Source organism: Dendropsophus ebraccatus, chromosome 4 (assembly GCF_027789765.1).
Source record: "Dendropsophus ebraccatus isolate aDenEbr1 chromosome 4, aDenEbr1.pat, whole genome shotgun sequence".
Classification (NCBI taxonomy): Eukaryota; Metazoa; Chordata; class Amphibia; order Anura; family Hylidae; genus Dendropsophus; species Dendropsophus ebraccatus.
In genome coordinates, this window is record NC_091457.1 from 80,260,013 (window position 1) to 80,283,931 (window position 23,919).

General features: G+C 44.6%; 1 protein-coding gene across 1 annotated transcript in view; it reads left to right on the plus strand.

Annotated features, from left to right (window-relative positions):
• Positions 1-153: 153 nt before the first annotated feature.
• The window catches only part of AP1G1 (adaptor related protein complex 1 subunit gamma 1), a 34,315-nt gene continuing 10,549 nt past the window's right edge, over positions 154-23,919 (plus strand). Inside the window, exons 1-18 of the mRNA XM_069966136.1 lie at positions 154-408; positions 4,826-5,029; positions 7,226-7,350; positions 11,019-11,160; positions 11,467-11,563; positions 11,698-11,774; positions 15,586-15,681; positions 17,438-17,518; positions 19,658-19,756; positions 20,060-20,115; positions 20,228-20,341; positions 20,625-20,765; positions 20,878-20,932; positions 21,065-21,187; positions 22,950-23,039; positions 23,120-23,247; positions 23,322-23,426; positions 23,515-23,656. Coding sequence (XP_069822237.1) covers positions 361-408; positions 4,826-5,029; positions 7,226-7,350; positions 11,019-11,160; positions 11,467-11,563; positions 11,698-11,774; positions 15,586-15,681; positions 17,438-17,518; positions 19,658-19,756; positions 20,060-20,115; positions 20,228-20,341; positions 20,625-20,765; positions 20,878-20,932; positions 21,065-21,187; positions 22,950-23,039; positions 23,120-23,247; positions 23,322-23,426; positions 23,515-23,656 — 1,923 coding nt within the window. The 5' untranslated portion in view covers positions 154-360. The remainder of the gene's footprint in view (positions 409-4,825; positions 5,030-7,225; positions 7,351-11,018; positions 11,161-11,466; positions 11,564-11,697; positions 11,775-15,585; positions 15,682-17,437; positions 17,519-19,657; positions 19,757-20,059; positions 20,116-20,227; positions 20,342-20,624; positions 20,766-20,877; positions 20,933-21,064; positions 21,188-22,949; positions 23,040-23,119; positions 23,248-23,321; positions 23,427-23,514; positions 23,657-23,919) is intronic.

Here is a 23,919-nt window from a genome sequence, read left to right on the forward strand (position 1 = left end):
TAGTGGTCATTTTGATAGGATAACTAACTCTGCTAACAATGCTCTGCTATGTTAACAATGCTGACAAAGTGTTATTCAAATTATTACTTCTAAAATTATTTATAGAAAAATTTATTTTCCGTACCTTCTGCTTTCTTCCTGCTGCACCCACAGGGTCCACACTCCGATGGTTCCACGCTGCACTCCACTCCTCTTCCGCTCAACCTGTTTGAATTGCTGAGTTGTTATTATGTGACCCTCCCCTGTCAAGTTCCCATTCACCTGAATAGAAAGCTTCTTGGGGAGGGGCATCACCTTTTGTTTGAGCCTGATTTAAACAGGGGAAGGGTGAAGAGGAGAGTGTCGTGTAACTGAGGACCGATGGACTTGTTGGAGACCCTGTCAGACCTGGCACAAGAAAAATGGAAGGTAAGGGAACAATTTTAAGTCTTGGTGGTGTTTTCTATTGAGTGCATAAAACCCCATTTTGTGTCCTTAGAGCGGTGGTCTGCAAATCATGGCCGTGTAGCTGTACTTAGCTACTCCCTGTGGCTTCTCAGGCATGCATGGAGTCTTATAAGAGATAGCAGACCACTGTCTTTGGCACATGACCCTTACACCTTGTGCTTTCATTGTCCTATCTTTTCCTGTCATTTTAATAATAGTGTACATTAATTTTTTCTCCTCTCTCATGGTTCTTTAAGGCTGGTTGTTGTTGACCCAGTTATATGTCTACATGTAATAATAGGGATTCATAGGCAGCCAGTTTGTGTCTCCTCAGCTGTTGCAAATCTACAACCTCCAGTATGCCTTAGCAGCACTCCAATATTTAGCTGTCAGGCCATGCGGGGAGCAGTGTGTATGCAACAGATGGAGAGGTGAATGGTGTTAAAGTGACTGTACCACCAGGCCCAGGCTGAAGCACTGGAGGCGGCTGACCGACCCCCAGTGGGAAGAAACCCCAGCCCCTCCATGACGTGACTTCATTAAAATCAATAGAACCCTATCATAGAGGGGCTAGGGTTTTGTCCCACTAAGGGTAGGTCAGCCCGCCTCCAGTGCTTCAGCCTGGGCCTGGTGGTACAGTCACTTTAAGTAACTTATAGGTTAGGTGTGCAGTGGTCTTGGTTATTGAGAATTATAGCTGTATGTAAGCGCCTTAAAGGGGTATTCCCCCCCAAAAAAATTATTTTTGCATTAATATGCTGCCCATCCCTAGCTTTCCATCTTTCCAATATAAAGCTATTATGGATTCTGCACAGTTTTGCTGTTATCCAGCTGCATTCACCCCCACCAAATGCATAGAATCATCAGACCTCAATCCAACCCGACACGCTCCCTGCTCCTGGCCCGCACCCTCTGAGACGGCATCATGTGTCCTCCATCTCTTCAATGGGCCGGGTTAGCGCTTCTCACCCAGTCCACTGAAGGGAGGGAGGACAGTGACTGCTGCTGATGATGATCACTGTCTCCCTCTCTGACAGCAGCTCCTCCATCCCCCTTCATTTCACCACCCGGTGGCCGTCCATCCCGAATTCACCTCCAGGTGGCCGCCCCCCATCTCATCCCGCGGCATGCCCACCCCGCATCTCATCCCCCCCCCCAGTGGCCGCCCGCAGCACGTCCACCCCCCGCCCCCCTCGCATATCACCTCCCGGTGGCCGCCTGCGGCAACGTCCACCGCCCCCCCGATCTCACCTCCCGGTTCCGGCCGCGGCAACGTCCACCACCCCCCAGATCTCACCTCCCGGTGGCACGCCGCCGCATCTCAACAACCCCCCCTGCGGGCGGCCACCAGGAGGTGAGATATGGCGGGGGGACATCATGTTCGTGTGATGCCAGTCTGTGGAACTACTGCTCCCAGCCATCCCATAAGTGTTTTGCACTCTGCCATATCCTAGGACAGAGTGGAAGACACTTATGGGATGGCTGGGAGCAGTAGTTCCTCAGACTGGCTTCACACGAACATGATGTCCCCCCGCCATATCTCACCTCCTGGTGGACGCCCGCGGATGGGAGTGGGGGGGGGGGGGTTGTTGAGATGCGGCGGTGTGCCACCAGGAGGTGAGATCCGGGGGGTGGCGGGTGGTGGACGTTGCCGGCACCGGGAGGTGATATGCAAGGGGGGCGGGGTGTGGACGTTCCACGGGCGTCCACCGGGGGATGAGATACAGCGGGGGACATCATGTTTGCGTGATGCCAGTCTGTTGAACTACTGCTCCCAGACATCCCATAAGTGTCTTCCACTCTGCCCTATGTGTTGCATCATGCCCTGTAATCTAGGACAGAGTGGAAGACACTTATGGGATGGCTGGGAGCAGTAGTTCCACAGACTGTCATAAGGATCATCAGGCAGAAGCATTGCATGATGGGAAATGTAGTTTCCTATCTTGGATATAGATCGCTGTTAGAAAAACTTGTAACTCGGGAACGGCAGCAGCTAGAAAGACGGGAGACGGCTCAAAATACTCAGGGAGGCTTGGTAAGATAGGTTTGGGAGCATTACATTTTTTTAGCTCTTGGGGGGAATACCCCTTTAAGGCCATGTTCTCATCAGTAAAGTGCCATACTATGTGCATATACGTTCGGAAACTCACACAAAGGGTGTCTTTCATATATCGCAGCATGTCCATAGAGATAAAAAAAACTAAATTTAGCCTATTTAGGACTGTTTGGTCGTGTTTTTTGGGGGGGCGGGGGGGGGGGGGGGACAGAATAGCATAATCTACCGCACCATTCTTTCTTGCTTATAAACGTATGCTGCATTGAAACAGACCAAACAGCCACAAATACACTACATTCTGTGTATTCCTATGGACATACTGTATATATGCTGTTTGTATAGAGAGGTGTGGCAAAGTTTCCATGGACACTGATCTATAATGACCAGAGATTCTGTTACTGGAACAGAATAATCCAGTCAGTCTGCCTTCAGTGATAATTACTTTATCTCTAGCTCTAAAAGCCCTCAGATACATTTACATTCATACAGATGTAGCAGAGCCAGGTTTGTCATGTGGTGTGGCCATGTGTACGTCAGCGCTGCACTTCCTGTTCTGTCACTGCACTGGGAGGTCTCCAGGAATCCTATTGATTTTATCCACATAGTGAAAGGGGTGTTCCCAACTTGAAGTTTTTCCTTATCCACAGAGGATGGATAATGGTGGTCCAGCCGATAGGACCCAAATTGATCATGAGGATAGAGGAAAATTGGCCCCTTAAGTTGTCAGCCCGCCACCATTGCATAGCACAGAGCTGGCAGGCAGCACGCTTTGCACACACCTCTGTCTCAATCTAGTAATCGATTGGAATGAAATCTTTTGACTTGTCTCAATGATATGTTAAGATATCTTTGAAGTGGCAGTGTCCATTTAATATAGAAAGACTAATATAGACTCTTTGAAAACCAATTGAAATGCCACAATCTGCTCTGCTGCATCTGTATGTGTTGTGTGAGTGCTTAATAACACATGATTGTCCCAGCACTTTGGAAGAATAAAGGCTTTAGAGAACAGTCAGGGTCATTGTGGCCTCTGCCATGCAAGCATGGGCTGAAGGGAATCCTAAGAAATTAGATTTGTCAGTTGCCCTTCTCATAAACAAAGTGATTACGGAAACCATTAGTTCAAGAAAAGGCTTTAGATTAAGATATGTCCAGGGGTCTTTGGGGCTGTCTGTAGCCATACAGAATGACTTTATGGACAAGTCACATGTTGACAATGCCTTCCCATCTACGTTCTTTGTGGATATTGAGTTGGTAGTTTACTTATTTGTGAGAGAGAAGGGTCAGCCATTCCGAAATTATATAAGCCCAATCGATTCACAGGGGACATAAGATTCCTCTACAGGGTTAGAGCTTCCAATTTAGAACACACATGCTTTTGGCTGAACTTGCACGTGGGAGCTCTAGGGGAATAACTGTTCAGCTACTATTTTCTAAAGTGTTTGGCCACCTTTTTAAAAGGGTAGTACCAATTTTAGATAAAAGCCTCATGGCCAAAAACCATATTCATCCCACCCCACCAGTGTCTCATTCCGCCCATATTTCTCTGGTTACGTACCCTGATGACTGTTCTTCCTGCTCTGCTGATGACATTGGAAACACACTGAAGCCAAAGTGATTTAATGTGTTTGTGACGTCAGCAGAGCCTTGTGACCTTATCATCTGGGGAAGTAGAGGCAGGCATCAGGGTCTACCTGAATGCCACAGCTGGTCAGTATAGTGTAGTTTATTTACAGCCCTAGCAGACTGTAGTGTGGTTTTTAGTTTGGTATGCCTATCTCCTCCTCCCAGCAAATACTGAGCGGGGCAGTGGGGGTTGGCATAGGGCGCAGCGGGGGGGGGGGGGGGGGGGGGGGGGGCTGGCATTGGTTGCCTGGACAATACCAAGTTGCTGCCACCGTTCCTATTACTATAGTTGTCAGACTTATAGAACATGCTGGAAGACAACGATCAGCCGACATTGTGCATGTCAGCTGATCGTTGACTTTCGGCATGAGCTGTTACACAAAATGATTATCGTCCAGGGTGGCTGGTAATTGGCGAAGTACAGCACCTTAGTCTTACTGTGTTAAGACCAGACAGGAAATAATAATTGTGGCATTGCGTCTTCCATGTATTTGGGCTGTCGTCTCTTCTGACGTCTTTTTAGTAAATACCTGTGTTTCCTTAAAACTCTCATTGTACTGCACCTCCTGGGGGCTACAATTCCCCTTGACAATCTGACATGTCTCCATGCAGTTTGACATGTCTAACCAACAGTGACTGTTTCAGACATGGTTTCCTATGTGACTCTCTTTAGTAAATTTTTTTATTTTTTTAAAAAAGACTTTGTGTTTCTTGCAGAGGATGCCGGCCCCTATCAGACTGCGGGAGCTGATCCGCACCATTCGGACAGCACGCACACAAGCTGAGGAGCGGGAGATGATTCAGAAAGAATGTGCTGCAATCCGCTCATCATTCCGTGAGGAAGACAACACATATCGCTGCCGCAATGTGGCCAAACTGTTATATATGCACATGCTGGGATATCCTGCTCACTTTGGACAGGTATGTTCTTGGTACCTCTGTGACAAGAAGTACACCAGCCATTGCTAACTACATAAAGGCACAGACACTCCGAGTTGCGTGGGTCTATGGATATGTTTATGTTGAAGTTATCTCTTATTTTTTTTTTATTCATTATACTGTATGAGATTTGTTTCTGGGTGACAAATACATGAAAATACGTATCTGACGCTCGGATATGCCAGCAGTTCACTACTAAACTTATTTTATGAAATGGGCTTTCCTAGAAAGACACAACCCTTTTCAAAATATCGCCTAGAGGTATGTAAAAGCCTTCTAGACATTTCGAGAATATGTGTGAATCTAGAAAGTAGCAGTACAAATAGCTAAAAAGTAAAAAGGAAATGTCCGCTTATAATCACCCAGCAAATTGTTACTTTATGTAAGTGCAGTGATACATCTTTGTTACAAGACTATAATGACTTCTGTACAAACTATTGTGCTGGTTACATCCCATGACAATAACATTGTTATAAAAAAAGGTAGTACTCCAGCCTACATTTTGCTTTTTAATTTATCACATGCAGAAAATAAGAAAGGATGCCACTCACTGCAATATCTCTATGCGCTCATATTGCCATTTGCAGTTTGGGTAAAATTGTAAGAGGGATCTCCCGAACCCAACATCTGTTGCGATTCAAAGGAGGTAGGAGTAGTGTGGAAAGAGCACTGTGCCACCTGAGATTTCAAGCAGTGTAACTGTATTCTAGCCATGAAAGGGTAGTGTCCGGGTTCTTGGCTTGAAGGTCAGAGAGGAAAGGCAGTGGGGAACCTAGAAGTACATGATGTACCCTATGATGGCCACCCAAAAATTGTGTCTATGCGTGCCTAGTGAGAAATAGGGGTTGGAGAGAATTGGTGTAATGAAACTGAATAGATGAGACAGGGTTCCTGTCTGTATTCTACAGTCCCACAGTTGAAGGACATTTTTCAGGAAGGGATTGTGCATTCGGAGTAAAATGCGTGGAGCCAGGAAAGAATATCCAGAGGCAGTGCAGAGCCCTCTTCAGTTTCCCACTCTTTAGAAGTGAGGTTAATATGCCAGTCCTCTAGCCGTGGAAAAGTTTGAAGGCGGGCAGAGGTGTGCATGGTTAGAAAACTGGCAGGCAGAAACCTGGCCCTGGTTAAGCAAATACCAGTTAGCAACAGTGAAGGTGGTGACGTTATTGACAAGCTCAAAGGCAACCAATCAGCCCAATCGGGCTGATATAGTTCCCTGAACTGCTGTATACAGCTCCTGCAGCAGCCGCGGCACGTATCGGCCGTGGCTGCAACAGTAGCTGTATACCCGAAAAAAGGACTTCAATTCCCCGGGCACATGACAGGCAGCGGCGGGAAAGTAGTCATCTGGGCGGCTCCCTGCCCGTATCTAGTCACTATGCTCTGCCTCTCAGCGCGCTCGGAGGGATGATTGACAGGCAGAGAGGCCAGTAACTGACCTCTCTGCCTGTCATTCATGCTCTCCGGGGCGAAAATTTTTATTAAAGTATTGTATTGCCCCCAAAAGTTATACAAAATACCAATATACACTTATTACGGGAAATGCACATAAGCAGCCACAGCCCGCACAGCTCTGGGAGTCGGGGCGTGACATCAGCATTTTATTCAGGAAGTGAAGCCTTGATGCAGTAGTAAGTGCAGGGAAAAAGTGCTTTATAAGCATTTCCTATAATAAGTGTATATTGGTAATTTGTATAACTTTTAGGGGAAATACAATACAAAATTTTTTGCCGGCCTTCTCCTTTAAAAAATGAAGCCTCTGTGCATATGTGTCATACAGGCTGTTGTAACATTGAACTGCTTTGTTCTTCAAATTGCTTGCTAAGTCTGCACAGAGCAGAAAAAATCTGCAACATATCAGCGGTGATTCCACATGGTGAATTTTGTTGCCAATTCCCTGTGGATATCTCTACTTTTTTTTTTTTTTTTTTTTTTTATAACAATAAATCCCATAAAAATGTACTATCAATCCATAGCACTGCCAGACTTTTTATGGTGCACTGATGGGTTTTTCAAAAACAAATTTGCTGGTATTGTACTGTAATTTGCCGTACATCTGTATTGCAAATCCACAGCCTGAATTCACACAGATACTCAACTTTCTCTCTTTCTCGAATATATTTAGTCTCCTAGTTTTGAAAACAAATCTACTGTAGGTTATTTTTTTCCTCTCTGCAGCTGGAGTGCTTGAAACTCATTGCTTCCCAGAAATTCACAGACAAGAGGATTGGTTACCTTGGGGCAATGCTTCTGCTGGATGAAAGACAAGATGTCCACTTACTGATGACCAATTGCATTAAGAAGTAAGGAATAAACCTGTCTGCTACACCTGCAGTAGGGGAGTGTCCATTTCCTGATTGCCTGCATTATGCTACATGCACAAATCCATGATATAGGGTTCACAAGCTTGACTGTGTATCTCTATTATGATGCAGAGGGCTCCGAAACAGCTTAACTACTTTGCTTAACAGACACGGCGTTGTCAGTACAGGAGCACTGAGCTGTAGCTGTTTTGGAGCACTTTGCATCATAATAAATTATGATGCTGAGAGTTCCATAGCTCAGCTTCCGGACTGTATATGCTGCTTAAAGGGGAACTCCAGCTAGAGGTTAAAAAAATCAAACTTCTGCAGTAGCATAATGCATTACTAACCTGTCTATCCCAGTTTTGAAACTACCAAAAATCCATTTGTTGGGGGGGGGGGGGGGTTGCTCTGTTATGTGTTTCTGCTCTTCCTGGTTTGGCATTTCCCAGAATGCAATGCTTTCCCTCGTGATCATCACAGCCCCCACCCATTACAATCAATAAAATTTGTGCAGCTGCTTCTGGCCAGTTAGAGATGGTGAATGAGTTAGGGGATTGGGTTATCCAGCAAAGCCTCCTGTGACATCACGCCCTGCCCCCTGTCTGCATCATCAGCAAATACACACAATGTGAGACAGAGACATGTAAGATTTGTCTCATGGGGGGATAGCAGCAGGAGACCATGTGAATGGAATTCCACCCCCTGTATGACTCGGCTCCATTCATTCTAAGCGAGCCGCGTCATACAGGGGAGGGAATTCGCTCCAACTGGGGGCGGCCCGGCCGCGCTCCAGTGCTTCAGCACCGGCCGGTACCTTTGGATCGAACAGCGATGTGCACGGGAACCGGGCGGCGCTCCGAAAAACGGACCGCGGCACCGGCTTCCCCGTGCCAGCGCCTATCGATCCGTCGGTTCAGGTTAAAGGGGATGTACCGGGTTGTACATCCTCATTTAAAGATACAGCTACAGTACAACTTTTTGTAGGGTTACTGATTTTGGTTTTAACTATTGAATGACAGCTTTAGACCAGACAACTGACAGGGAACTGGTCATGTCCCTGATGGACTGTGAACCGGCCCCAGTACCTTTATTGCTGCTGCCCACAACTCTCCGGCACTGTGCTTGACTGTCTCTGGAGGGGTGGCAAATTTAAAATATCAGTTTTTACTATTTGCTCCTGGTAACTTAGCTTTGAGGTGGAACAGTGACATGCAGTCATGATGGCATCACCCTCTTCCCAGCCTCTCACACTTGGCAGTCTGAGCACCGAGAACATAATGCAAAGGCCAGCACTCAGGCTGCCAATCAAGTGGACTTCAGCTGTAGCTTTGTAGTCGCAGGACAGAAAGTTTAAGTCTCTTTGTAGCCATAGCATAGCCACAGACACTTCTTGTTCATGTTTATAACAGTGGCTGCTGAAACATGGGAACACCGTAACCTGGAACTAAATTATTGCTTAGTTTTTAAGAGTAACTATAATGTTTAGCAGGCGTCAGGATACGCCATCAAAAACCTGCCAGCCACGCTTCTGATGCAGGCACAGATTCCTTTCAGCAGCGTGGTTGATTGCAATGCAGTTTTTTCCATATAAGTAAATTGGCAATTAGTGTTTTCTTAGCGACTCTCCAACAAATATGACCATGCACTGTTAATAAATTTAAAAGAAAAGTTTTTACCAGGTTAAAAGGTATTTTTGTGGGCAATATTAAAGGAGAAGTCCGGCGAAAAATTTTATAATAGTATTGTATTGCCCCCCTAAAGTTATACAAATCACCAATATACACTTATTATGGGAAATACTTATAAAGTGCTTTTCACTACTGCATCAAGGCTTCACTTCCTGGATAAAATGGTGATGTCACGACCCGACTCCCAGAGCTGTGCGGCTGTGGCTGCAGAAGAGGATGATGGCAGGGGGACACTGAGGGACACAGGGCACTAAAGGGACACTGATCATCCCTCTGCCATCATCCTCTCCAGCAGCCACAGCCCAAACAGCTCTGGGAGTCGGGTCGTGACATCACCATTTTATCTAGGAAGTGAAGCCTTGATGCAGTAGTAAGTTCAGGGAAAAAGCACTTTATGTGCATTTCCTGTAATAAGTGTATATTGGTGATTTTGTATAACTTTTGGGGGGCAATACAATACTTTAATAAAAAATTTTGCCAGACATCTCCTTTTAACTACACTTTTAGCTTCTGTGAACACGACCTTGCCGTATTGCAGTGCATCATACATCTGCTACTACGTGCTATACCTACTTTTGAAATTAACCTGCAGTTACGGGGGTGATAAGTAGTGATGTTTGTGGTCACAATATTTAGCTGTTTATTTTCACAACACCATACTAGAGTCTCAAGCTTTAGATCAAGCAGGTTTTTCATCAAATGTGAGCAGAAGGGATATAAGATGCAGGAAACCATGTTAGCTGAATGTTGTCAATTTCTTTCTTTTAAAGCTCATGGTCAGGTGGAGAGAGAGACTAGGCAAAAAGCCGAGGCAGTAAGGGTGCTACGTAATTCCCGTGTATGACCCGTAGCTGATTCCGTCGCTCATAGCCGCACGCGGCGGCGCGCATCTCCGCCCGTGCCATAGGCACTATTCTATGCAGGGGCAGATTCCGCTTTCCGCCGAAAGAATTGACATGTCACTTCTTTTGGCGGAATCCTCCCGTGCATAGGGGCCCTATGCAATCTCTGTCCACCCCTGGTCAGAGGAAAGAGATATTGATTTTCTTCATGGCAAGTGCATAAAGACCATTCTAAATTCAACACAGTTGAAACAAAAACTCATTGTACACGAGATTCAGTAGGTGAAGCGTTCCCGTATGAGCTTACTTTACATAACTTGTCTGTATACTGTGCCCACTGATCACATTATAACCTGTCCGCATTTGTTGTAATAAAGCAGTTTAGTCTGTATTGAATTTGTGTAAGTGGATAAATGTTTCATGAACGTGGGATACTTTTTTTTTTTTTTCCTTTTGGTTATACAGTTGTTTACCATATTGGTGATATCATTCTATGTGGGTGGTATGGAGAAAACAGAATAACAGCTGGCTGAGTAATAACTCTTGCTTTCATGTGCCCTTCTGCTCTGTTGCTGCATAGTTATTAAAGGGGTATTGCTAGGCTATGCAACCAATCGCTTATTGTTGAGGATCTGTCTGTCATGTCCCCCATGGGATGAGTGTATGATCATAGTGGCACAAAAATGTCAATGTGTATCAGCTCACCAGAAATAGCAGTTCTCATATGCTCAGACCTGGTGTTTTTTTTTTTTTTTGTAACACAGAAGAAGTAAACTTGATCATAATATTGGTGTTATGCCGTAACAATACAGCATTAATATAGTTTGTCAGATGGAGGCCAGTAATGGACAGGTTAACCCACTTTCATATAAGACAGGCTTCAATTCCCCTTCCTGGTTGTGGCTTGTGGGTTTTATTTATTGGGTAATATTGCATCCAATAACTTAACTATTCTACTGAAAGGCATTGTTTCACTATTGTCTGGCTGTGCGAATGTTACTGTAATAAAATAATTCACATGAATAGCCTCCTGTTTTTCCTCTGCCAGTGTTACATTCTACAAATATGATAAATGTGTATATATATATATGACTAATTGACTGCTGTGTATTTTTGTGTAACTTCTCCTTCCTAGTGACCTGAACCACAGTACTCAGTATGTGCAGGGTCTGGCGCTGTGCACATTGGGCTGCATGGGATCCTCTGAGATGTGCAGAGACTTGGCGGGGGAGGTAGAGAAACTTCTTAAAACATCCAACTCCTACCTACGCAAGAAGGTAAATTTATGAATCACTAGTTAACTTGGTTGGACTATGCAAACGTTGTAGAAGAGTTTTCTAGAGGTGTATGAAGATGCAGCTTGGTTACCTCTGACTGAGACTCTTGCTAAACCTACTTTCAAAACTATTTAAATTAGCAAGTGCCCCTTTTACCCCAACTACATAGCCTGTGCTTTTCAAGCCATGCTAGGAGTTGTAGTTCTGTAACAGTGGGAGAGTCCTAGGTTGGGGAGCACTATATTAGTGACTCTGAAGGAATTTCAGGTGTGTCTTCTAAATTTGTCTTGAATGCGTCTTTTATAGGCTGCGTTATGTGCCGTTCACGTCATCAGAAAGGTCCCAGAACTTATGGAAATGTTTTTACCTGCTACAAAAAACCTGTTAAACGAGAAAAACCACGGTGTGTATGCACCCTGCCATGTCGTCTTTTGTTGGCTTAGTGTGTGGCAATGCTTTTATGACCACGTTCCTTTTTTTCATTCCATTCTGATAAATTTTTATTTTTATTTGTTTAATATGTAATATTAATTCCAGGTGTGCTGCATACCTCCGTGGTGCTCTTGACGGAGATGTGTGAAAGAAGCCCCGACATGTTGACACACTTTAGAAAGGTAGGGTTTCTTGGAGAATGTTAAGATGATAGTTTACTTTATCAATTAGTAAAAACTTGGCTACTGTGTTGGCTTTTGAAAACCTTATCTGCATTTGCCTTATTTGTCGCTGTACAGCAGATTAGCCTAGGTTCACACTGCTTTTTTTCATCCCTTTCCTGGTTTTCCATTTCAGTGCGTTTAAATTTTAACATCCAGGAAAACATGGTCAGTCATATTTTTGTTAATGACCCTGATCCATTTTGTAAAAAACCCTGATCCATTTTAAATCCTAGCAAAATATGGCAACTTTCTCTTTCTTTAGCCTGGGTTCACACTACGTATATTTCAGTCAGTATTGTGGTCCTCATATTGCAACCAAAACCAGGAGTGGATTAAAAACACAAAGGCTCTGTTCACACAATGGTGAAATTGAGTGGATGGCCGCCATTTAATGGCAAATATTTGCTGTTATTTTAAAACAACGGCTGTTATATTGAAATAATGGCAGTTATTTACTGTTATATGGCGGCCATCCACTCAATTTCAACATTGTGTGACCAGGGCCTTTCTGTGTTTTTAATCCACTCCTGGTTTTGGTTGTAATATGAGGACCACAATACTGACTGAAATATACGTAGTGTGAACCCAGCCTCAAAGTGTAAGTTCAGCTTTGTTCACCTGCCAGTTCTGCAAAGCTCAACATAGATGAACTTTCCAGAATGGATAGGAGAGCAACGCTTCACTTGCACTTTAACCCCTTCATGTCAGCCATAAACAGCTACATATGTTCCTACTGCCAATGCCTCGTGCAGTAGGAAGGTGTATATACATTTTTGGCGTCATGGAGTTTGTGTTCAGGACTGCTTCAGTGTGAGCTGCCCTGCACACATTTAATGTTCCAGTAGCCGGACATTGTGATAGGCAGCAGCAATCATGCAGCTGTCTTCCATTAACCCTTTAAATGCTGCAGTCTATAGTGATCACTGTGTTCAAGGTAGTCAATGCTGGGAGAAGTACCTGTCACTGACTGACCACTTTCCTTGAAAGGCGGAGGAGTAATACTTACCTGTGCCCTGTTTGACTGGCGATCTTCTCATAGACCAATCTAAGTATTAGGTGCAGCTCACCTGGATTACTCTGAGGTGAAACAGACAAGGACACACTACCACACTACACTAATGTGTCAATCAGTTGTAAATTAAAAACCAAACCTCTGTCCTCAAGGCCATAGATAATGTATATAGGAAAAACTCTTCGGTTGACTTATTAATGATCAAATATTTTTCTGTTCTAATCTTTTATTATAATTTTCACATAAAATAATAACAAAAATTTATTATAATGACAGAAGGACATAAACAGAGGGGGGATGCCAGTTATATGTCAGTAATTTTTTACCCCATAATGGAAATGCACACGAATGATGTAATATTATCCTATAAAAGAATACAATTATGTACAGATAACAGATGACAAGAGCAGAAGGGCCCTTATGCTCTAAATAAATCAATAGTATGTAAATGAAAAATACAATAATAAAATATCCCACTTTATGACAGGAGTATCACCCCTATACTTTCCTCAAGGTTGGAGAATGTTAGGATCCGGCGTAATAAAAACATGCAACTCTGAAATGAATCAAGTTGCACAGTTTAAAGCAGGGGTCCCCAAACTTTTCACAGAGGGGGCCAGTTCACCGTCCCTAAAACGGTTGGTGGGCCGGACTATAAAAAAACAAACTATAATCAAATCCCAGTGCAAAATGCCACAACCCCCCCCCCCCCCCCCCCCCCCCCCCCCCCAAAGTAACAGCATCCCTCTTTCTTTCCACCCCTCACCCAGCCCCCACTCAACCAGACTCCCCTCACTCCACCTTCATCCCCTCAACCAGCCCCCTTACTCCCCCTTCACACCCTCAACTAGCCCCCTCACCCCACTTTCAACTCCCTCCACTTCACCCCCTCAAGCAGCACTCAAGCAGGTATGTGGGTTACCCCCTGTATGTAGGATCCACTGCTGTGCCCCCATATAGTAATAATTTTCCCTGCATTGTCCTGCATATACTAATAATGTATCCCTGCATTGTCCCTCATATAGTAATAATGCTCCCTGTTGTGCTCTCTATATAGTAATAATGTCCCCCTTTGCAATGTCCCCCATATAGTAATAATGTCCCCTGCAATGTCCCCCATATAGTAGTAATGTTCCCCTGCAATGTCCTCCATATAGTTATATTGTCCCCCTGCAATGTCCCCCATATAGTTACAATGTCCCACTGCATTGCTACAAAAGAAAAAAAAAATTATACTCCCCTAATACTGTCTTCATCTCTCCTGGCCTCTTCTCTCCTCTTTAGCCGGTCAGTTGCCGGAGGGATCGTTTCCAGGTTACATCCGGGGCGGGAGGTCGGTGGTCCCTGCGGCGCTGAGGTGGCAGGCGGCAGGGCAGACATCTCACACTGCTCCGGGATCTGCGGTCCGTTGTACATCTCCCCCCGGAGGGCAGTGCAACGGACCGCAGATCCCAGAGCAGTGTGAGATGTCTGCCCTGCCACTTGCCATCTTAGCGCCGCAGGGACCACCGACCTCCCGCCCCGGATGTAACCTGGAAACGATCTCTGAGGGATCCTCCGGCAGGGGCAGTGATGACGTCCCTGCACCTGCTTGGGGATCCCTCCGTCGACTGACCGGAGGGGTTCCAAGAGTGAGAGGGGACCGGCCCGCCCGGGGATGACTACAGCGGCGGTGTGGAAGTGCGGCGGGGGCCGGATAAATAGCCTCAGGGGGCCGCATGCGGCCCGCGGGCCGTAGTTTGGGGACCCCTGGTTTAAAGCACTACCGTATTGGCCAGGTGAACATCCCACACGTCTGCTGTTTTTTGACCCAGCTGGGTAAAACAATGACCGATGTTCATACAGTATGCGAACATGGCCTTAGTATGTTTGGGTGCTGCAGTATTTATAATTAACTTTATGTTTTGTAAATACGCAAACAAGAGCGTTTGGTGCAGTTGGGGGGCGATGGCCCTTTAGCCCTGATTCGCCCACCGGCTCCAACACAACACCTACTGATGAATAATCATTTGGCGCTCTGCAGTAAACAGCAGCCTAGAGTGGCATCACTGAGGGCTAAAGGACTGTAGCTCCCAATTGTACCAAACTCCATCATTTAAATATTTACTAAACTTCAAAATATTAAATGTACATGCAGCCACCCTTTCCTCTGCTGCTAGGTTACCTTGAAGCATGACTGTCTTTTACCTAGTTGGCCAATGCTCAGAATGACTGCAGTGATATTTTATAACTCACATTTACATATTTGCCATTAGAGATCTGAATAATATTTCCTGTAGCTGTATGCTACATGTGAGGGTCTCTGGCTTGTAATATTTGTAATGTTGTATACCTGTACATCATGTAAGAACAGCATGGCTCAGGATCTGCTGTTCGCTCTTCCTAATACCTGCTTCCTGTCTTTTGCTCTCTGCCTTTTTGGGATCGTGCTGTTTGTTAGAATGAGAAGGTAAGCTTTATTAGTTGTATTCTTATTTGTTCCCAGACACCTATCTAATCATATTAGTACAGTCTTCCCTAAATATGTTATGACTAAACATCTCCCTTCCATTGATTATAACTCTGCTTGTGATGTTGTAGCACAACCTGGGCTGTCTAATTCTGCCTCCAGGGGTCATCATAGTTATAGAACCTACAATATATTGGTGTAAATATTGTGTCCAGTTTGTGGATCAGTGGCAGTATTTTGTCTGCGTCTAGTGGGAGAGTATATAATGCTGTGCTGCTAAATACTGTTCTGTATCTTCTGTATCACAGCTTGTTCCTCAGCTAGTTCGTATTCTTAAGAATCTTATAATGTCCGGCTATTCTCCTGAGCACGACGTGTCTGGCATCAGTGACCCTTTCTTACAGGTGAGCGTTCATGTTGCGCTTCACAGGTACTGTTCCCTTTAATGTGTGCTGAAAGCTGCTACATAGCAACTTCAGGCCTTGAGCTATTGCAAAACTACAATTCCCATCATGCCTGGGCAGGCAAAGCTTAGCTTTACCACAGCTGGAGGATCTCGAGTTTGACACGTGTTGTAGGAAATGATTTTAGGGCATCCTAACATGCCGATAGATCCTAGATTTAATTAAAGGGGTACTCTTGACAGAAAAATCTTTCTAAAATCAACTGGTGTAAAAAACTTTACAGATTTTGTATATTACTTCTATTTAAAAATCTCAAGTCTTTCAGTACTTATCGGCTGCTTAATGTCCTGCAGGAAGTGGGTGTATTATTTCCAGTCTGACACAGTGCTCTCTGCTGCCACCTCTGTCCGTGTCAAGAACTGTCCAGAGTGGTAGCAAATCCCCATAGAAAATCAGCTTTTTACAGTTCCTGCAGAGAGCACTGTGTCAAACTAGAAAGAATATATACCACTTCTTGCAGGACATACAGCAGCTGGTAAGTACTGGAAGTATTGAGGTTTTTAAGTAAAAGTAATGTACAGATCTGTGTAACTTTTTGACACTAGTTGATTTAAAAAAAAATTTCCTCTGGAGTACCCCTTTAATTATTATGGTAATTAGCCTGTCTGGTATATCGCAGGCATGTCCAAACTTTTTTCGAAGAGTGCCAAATTTGATGAAGTGAACATGTGCGGGGGACGACCATTTTGCTTGACATTCTTTGGACCATTAAAGTGAATGCAAATAAACTTTTTTTTACAAAGGTTATTGAAAACGGCACACTTTTCATACGTAAAAAATCCCGGGGCACACCACCAACCAAAATGGCACAAAATGACACTAAAACAGGACATATTATACATATAGTTAATAATATAGATTCTAAATGTATTTATACTCACTCAGTGTGAAACCTGGGCCTGTTTCGATAAACACAAAAGGGATATCCCTGTTTCTCTCCCCCATCCCCATGTTTCTCTCCCCCCTGCTTCTCTCCCCTGTTTCTCCCCCATCCCCATGTTTCTCTCCCCCCTGCTTCTCTCCTGTTTCTCCCCCATCCCTGCTCACCTTCCTTGAGATGCTCGCCGCGGGCGCCGTTCCCCTCACCTACTTGCCCGGACGTGCTCCTCCAATCAGGGAAGACCGGGAGCGTGGTGCGTGGCGCACCACGCTCCTTGTCTCCCCTGATTGGAGGAGCACGTCCGGGCCAGTAGGTGAGGGGGACGGCGCCCGCGGCACACTGGTTGGAAAACACTGCTCTAGTGCACGGGAAAGGAAAGCCGAAATCTCGGACATCGCGAGATTTCGGCTTTCCTTTTCTGTGCACTAGAGTGGCGTGTTGCTGCCGGATACCTGGGGGGCCGTAAAAGTTCGGAACGCGGGCCGCAAATGGCCCGCGGGCCGGACTTTGGACATGCCTGGTATCGGGACAGTAGTACTGCCCCTCTGTAGCTATGCTGCCTGCCAAGGGGAGTTCTCAGAAGTGGGTGGCTATTTTAGTACAGGGGATAAAGTGCTGCACCCATTGCTCCAATTGGCATAATATAAAAACTGTTAATACATATAAACAGAGCACCGTAGTGAAGGTCTCATGTGCCTCTTTGCAATGTACTATATTAGGATCTCTCAACAGGTTAGGTGTCCTAACTTACTGATAAGTTCATTTTAAAGGAGAAGCTTATGATATCTTTGACATTTCTTCATTATTCTGTCATAGGTCCGGATACTGCGACTTCTCAGGATTCTTGGCCGAAATGATGATGACTCAAGTGAAGCAATGAATGACATCTTGGCACAGGTGCATAGCTGTTTCAGAATTATAGCTTGCTCTTTAGGTGTTACAGAAAACATTGTACCAAAAATATGCACATTTAGTCCAACTTATGTGTATGCAGTCATGGTAGGTGCTTTATCAATGAGGGGGACAAAGAAAAATGACTGCTACATGCCTCATGGAAAGGGATCACGCATGTTTCAATCAATATCACCCTTGGTTTCCCAGAATTTCGGAATTGTGTGGCTGCTCAAATTCATTTAATTTTGTATGGGCATAATATATTTAGTTTAAAAATTCCACCTTTTGGCTAGGATCCACTCACATTTAAGTGCATGTCAACAACTTTCTTACGTGCATGGAGGTATCCTGATTTTTTCCACAGATGGCTAGGTTTGATTTTCTTACTCAGTACCTTATTCTTAAGTGAGGTAACCACAGGTGCCTGACAGCATCCTTTCCACTCTCCCCATTGACAACATATATGGGCTTGGCTGAGCTAAGAGCGCATGGTTTTGGGCGGTTGTGAGGAATGGCAGTCTGTTACTCAAGTATTTGACGGCCCGGGGGGGGGGGGGGGGGGGATAGGCGGGCGCCGCATTGTGCACTTGCTGGGGTGGGGCCTTGGATGAGCGGCCACGCTTTGCACTTGCCGGGGGGTGTGACGGCCGCGGGTGAGCAGGGGGGTGGCGGATGAGCGGTGCGGGGTACCGGTGGCGGCCGCGGGTGAGCAGGGGGATAGGCGGGCGCCACACTGTGCACTTGCCGGGTGAAGGGGGTGTGACGGCCGCAGGTGAGCAGGCGGATAGGCGGCCGCCACACTGTGCACTTGCCGGGTGGCAGATGAGCGGTGGTGAGCGGCGGGGGGTATTGTTGGCAACCACGGGTGAGTGACTGGAACAGTTCTCTGGGGGGGGGGGGGGGGGGAGGAGACAGTGACGGCTGCTGTGAGAGAGGGAGACAGTGACAGCTGCGCTGATCGCTGTCTCCCTCTCTAACAGACATCCCCTTCAGTGTGCTGCAGCTGCCGCGGGTGAGAGCGTGGCAGGGGGGTATGGCTGATTGATGGTCGGGTGCCGCGTGTGAGAGCGTGGCAGGGGGGTATGGCTGAGGGATGGTCGGGTGCTGCGAGTGAGGGGGGGGGGGGGGGGGGGTGTTACGGGGGTACTGCTGCTAGCCGTGGGTGTGTGACGGGGCAGTGGGACAGTCAGGGGGGAACAGTGCTCTGTGGCTGCCCCGGGGGTCGGTGCCGTGGGTGTGTTTGGGGGAGTGGCTGCCGCGGGTGAGTGCCGTGGGGGTGGGGGGGGTAAGCGGTGATTCACAGTCAATGGGGAACAGTGCTCTGGGGTTGGGGGGGCTGAGGGTGACGGGTGACAGCTGCAATGATCACTGTCTCCCTCTCTTAACAGCCATCCCCATCAGTGTCTTCCCTCACTTCAGTGGACTGGGTTAGAAGCGCTAACCCGGCCCTTTGAAGAGATGCAGGACACGTGATGCCGTCTCGGAGGGTGTGGGCCAGGAGCAGGGAGCGTGTTGGGTTGGACTGAGATTTGATGATTCTATGCATTCGTGGGGGTGAATGCATCTAGATAACAGCAAAAGTGTGCAGAATCCATAAAAACTTTATATTGGGAAGATGGAAAGCTAGAGGTGAGCAATGTATTAATGCAAAAATAATTTTGGGGGGAATAATAATAAGTGCATTTTACGACTTCTTACTTTAACCTATGTCATGTACTCTTCACAAGCAGTATGGCTAGAGGATTCTTATTGTGGCTGCTAAATGTACTGCGAGCAGAAGTAATGTGCAGGATCTCGCTATATACATGAGTTGTCTGAAAGTGGTACTATTTGATTATTTCATTGGTGGGGACTTGGATGTTTAGATCCCCAGCAATTGCTAAAAAGGACAGGAGGAAACACTCAGCAGATCACTGTTTCTTCACGCCTTCTCCCTTCTGCAAAAGTTGGGTCCTTTGGAAAGCGGGAGAAATAGTGCTCAGATAAGCACTTCTCTCTTGTTCAAGCAATTGGTGGAGGTCTCGGGGAAAAGTAAAGAATATTTTTTAAAATTACAGTAACACTTCAGTGTGTCACATCTGCAAATATAAAAATATGGTGTACAAATGTATAGTTTTAATACTGCATTGTTTTCTTTTCTAGGTTGCGACAAACACAGAGACCAGCAAAAATGTTGGCAACGCTATTCTATATGAGACTGTATTAACAATCATGGACATAAAATCAGAAAGTGGTCTACGGGTGTGTATCTTGAAAATCACTGCAGCATTTCTAACATTTTCCCCCACCTTTCCTCAGAATAAAGAAGCTGTATGTCTAGTTAAGCACTGCAGCTCCTTTTCCGTTTTCTATGTGTTGTTGAATTGGAGCTTTGTCATAGTTTTGTGCATGGGAGTAGCGAGGGATATTAGAATCAAGAAAGATTGGGCCTTCTAGTGTTAGGCCTTTCCAACAAATGCACTGATAAAGTAATGCGAAAAATCCTTTGCTTTTTTGCTTGTATGTCTTGGTCTAACCTTTTTTACCGTTCTGTTTTGTCTACAGGTTTTAGCTATAAATATCCTTGGACGGTTCTTATTAAATAACGACAAGAATATTCGGTGAGTACTTCTGTCTTCATATTCTCCAAAGAATTCATAGCACACTTGTTGTAGACAATTGAAAGCATTTGAAATTACTTTGTTTGTCACAGCATCTTGTTTTTGGTTACAGCTATGTTGCTTTGACATCTCTACTTAAAACTGTACAGACGGACCACAATGCAGTACAGAGACATCGCAGCACCATTGTTGACTGTCTGAAAGACTTGGATGTCTCCATTAAGAGGTAAGAATAGCTGATTGTATTCATGATACTCCTGATTATTGGATATCTACTCCAGTAGCTAAGCATTATGCCACTGACTGATCAGGGGATCCTTTATCACTTCTGATCAGATTTTGTGCTAGGATTGTTATATGATGATTACTGAGTGATCCATCGGCTGAGCTTAAATGCTGATATCAATAATCTGACCAAACATCTCAAGCAATAAAATATATATGTAACTGCTTTTATTCTCTTGGAAATGTTCCTGACCCTTTGTTTGGTAAACTCCCTTGCATTTTAGAAGAGCCATGGAATTAAGCTTTGCATTAGTGAACGGCAACAACATCCGGGGAATGATGAAGGAGCTGCTTTATTTCCTTGACTCCTGTGAACCTGAATTTAAAGCCGATTGTGCATCAGGCATCTTCTTAGCAGCAGAAAAGTAAGTACTACCTGAGGGACTGTGGGGTGAAGATTATCTCTGCCCAGAAACATACCCCAAAACCATAGCTGAATGTAATGCATTAGATTATTTTAATTTGTTTTTCTTATAGATATGCTCCTTCAAAGCGGTGGCACATAGATACTATTATGAGAGTCCTCACTACTGTAAGTATTAGAAGCTCAGGGGAAAATTGTCGGTGTTACTATTTTATTTTGGACCGCTGTTGTTTTCTGTTTGGGGAAACTGTCTCTGGATTAGTGAAAGAATTAGTCTAATTTTTGTCCTTTTTTGTGTAGGCTGGAAGTTACGTACGGGACGATGCAGTACCTAATTTAATTCAACTGATCACTAATAGCAATGAAATGCATGAATACACTGTACAGAAACTCTATAAAGCTATTCTGGATGACATTTCTCAGGTAAGTGGCCGTGACCCTGCAGATGTAGAATAAGTCTGTATATACAGACTTTTCACAGAACATGTTCATGCAGCCTCCTTGTTGTAAAATATGTTCTGAGGATTTGGGAGCAGAATATGCTAATGTTATTGAAATCCATGACTGCACTAACTGTTTATTTGTGTCAGACTTTTACTTCCCCAAGTCAATGGGGAAGCAAATGGGTTAGTTGCTGCTACTGCTGCAGTAACTCCTTCCTGACTGTTTAATTTTATTAATGAGTTAGGCAGGTGAAGGGGCTTGTTGAGTAACCAATGGCAATCACAGCATTTAAATGTCCAAATGCCTCACCTGTCGTGTGATTAGCACCCTTGCAGTGTGCTTGCGGGGTGTCGATCGGTTGGTCCTGCAGCTGTTGGCCTGTATTTAGTGTCCTTTAGGGTACAAACACACACTGCTTATACGCTGCGTATTTACTGCTGTGATACGCAGCAGATTAGATCTAAATAACTGAACACAGTATCAAATCTGCTGCGTATCTGCTGTGTGTGTTTGTACCCTTAACGTTAAACAATCTTTGGCCATCTACGTCCATAAATGAATGATGATCAGCGCTCCTTTGCAATTCCTTTACCTGGCGAAACTAATTAAACAGCCGAGATGTGCGCTCCCGCTGGCACTTTTTAGGCTGGCTGATTATCAGCCGAATTAGTCTTTTAAGCAACCCTTTGTAGCTGCCGAACTGACTCTGCTAATAGTGTCTGGCTCAGCCAGTGTCTGCTAGCAGACCACCAGTATAATTGATATAGATCAGTATAAACAATCCAATGATTCCTTATGAAAGTTCCTTAGTGTCATCCAACACAGTAAATGTTGTAAACAAAATGAAAATACTAAATGACAGAATTGCATTTTTGTAGTCACATCCAGAGATGAGCGAATCTCCAGCATCCACTGGTTCGTCCCAACACGCCTGTATGGCATTTGATTACTGGTGGCTGCACAAGTTAGGTGCAGTTTTAGGGAGTCCAGGAAAACATTAATACAGCTGTAGGGTACAAACACACACGGCTTATACGCTGCGTATTTACTGCTGCGATACGCAGCAGATATGCAGCAGATTAGATCTAAATAACTGAACACAGTATCAAATCTGCTGCGTATCTGCTGTGTGTGTTTGTACCCGTAAGCTGTATCCATGCTTTAAGGGACTCGCTAGGGCTGCATCCAACTTCTTCAGCCACCAGTAGTCAATTGCTGCACACTTAGGTTCGCTCATCTCTAGATGTGACTAAAAAAATGCAACTCTGGCGTTTGCTCATCTCTAGTGACCTCATCTCTAATAAATTCTAATGGATCACCTGGGAGGAGTAATTAAAAATCTTTGGTCAGGTAGTCCGATCCACAGTTAAAACAGAAATTTTTGTATAAAAGTTTTGCGTATACATATGACAAACAATGTAAACAAACAGTTCAATAAAAAATGACACAATATATAAAAATTCGAACACTGGAGCTACTATTCGTAACAATATTCAAATCTTGAAATGTTTAAAATTTGTCTGGTCCAGATGGGGTTAAAACTGCAAAACTGCAGTAGAAAATTATTCTCATATCTGCCCCATACACTTTAAGTAATCATTCTTTGTTATAATTAAATAAACATTTTTTTTCTTTAGCACATGCAGTTCATAGTGTGACCACTAAGTGGCACTGGTTTCAAAAGTATTTTTTTTTTCTCTTTTACATTGTTCATTTCTACATTTCCCTTTTTCCTCCACAGCAACCTCTGGTCCAGGTGGCATCCTGGTGTATAGGAGAGTATGGAGATCTTTTGGTATCGGGACAATGTGAAGAGGAGGAACCTATTCAGGTACAGAATATTTAAGATAAGGCAAATCATATGTGTAGGTGACTAATCAAACTTTTAAATGAGCTTTTGATTCTACACAGGTGACAGAAGATGAGGTTCTGGACATTCTAGAGAGTATCCTTATTTCTAACATGTCTACATCAGTCACACGAGGCTTTGCTCTGACTGCCATTATGAAAAACTCCACTAGGTTCAATAACACTGTCAAGTAAGTACCAATATTCTGCGCTGAGCTGTACAAATACTACAGTAGCTTACTTTTTCTTCACTTTGTTTTTGCAGCCGCATAAAGAAAGTAGTTTCTATCTATGGCAGCAGCATTGATGTTGAACTTCAGCAAAGAGCTGTGGAATATAATGCTCTATTCAAGAAATACGACCACATGAGGTGAGAAGACTTGAATGATGTTTGGTTTGTGTTTATAACCCATATCCAGAATACTTTTCAGAGAATTCTAATGCCTGCTTTTTTCTAGGTCTGCACTTCTAGAGAGGATGCCTGTAATGGAGAAGAGCATGATAAATGGCCCAACAGACATAGCTCAAACTAATGGAGAAGCAGAACCTGGAATCATAGATACTAAACCAATTCCTTCTACCCAACCGCCAGCCAGCCAGGTAACATTTGTGCTCTGTATGTAACAGAGTTGATAAATTTGTCACAGTTAATTGAAAGGTTAGCATTTACCATAGCCGCGGAAAAAGTCCAATGCATCAGTATTCAGCTGGGGACATGTATGTTTGAAGCCATGGAAAAGCCATGTGTGAAAACCTTAGTACACCCCATAAACCACTAGCGCATAGACCACCTTTAGCAGCTGTAAGTTTAAAACAATGGTTTTTGTATGACATTTTTCTGAAGAAACATTGTCCCACTCTTC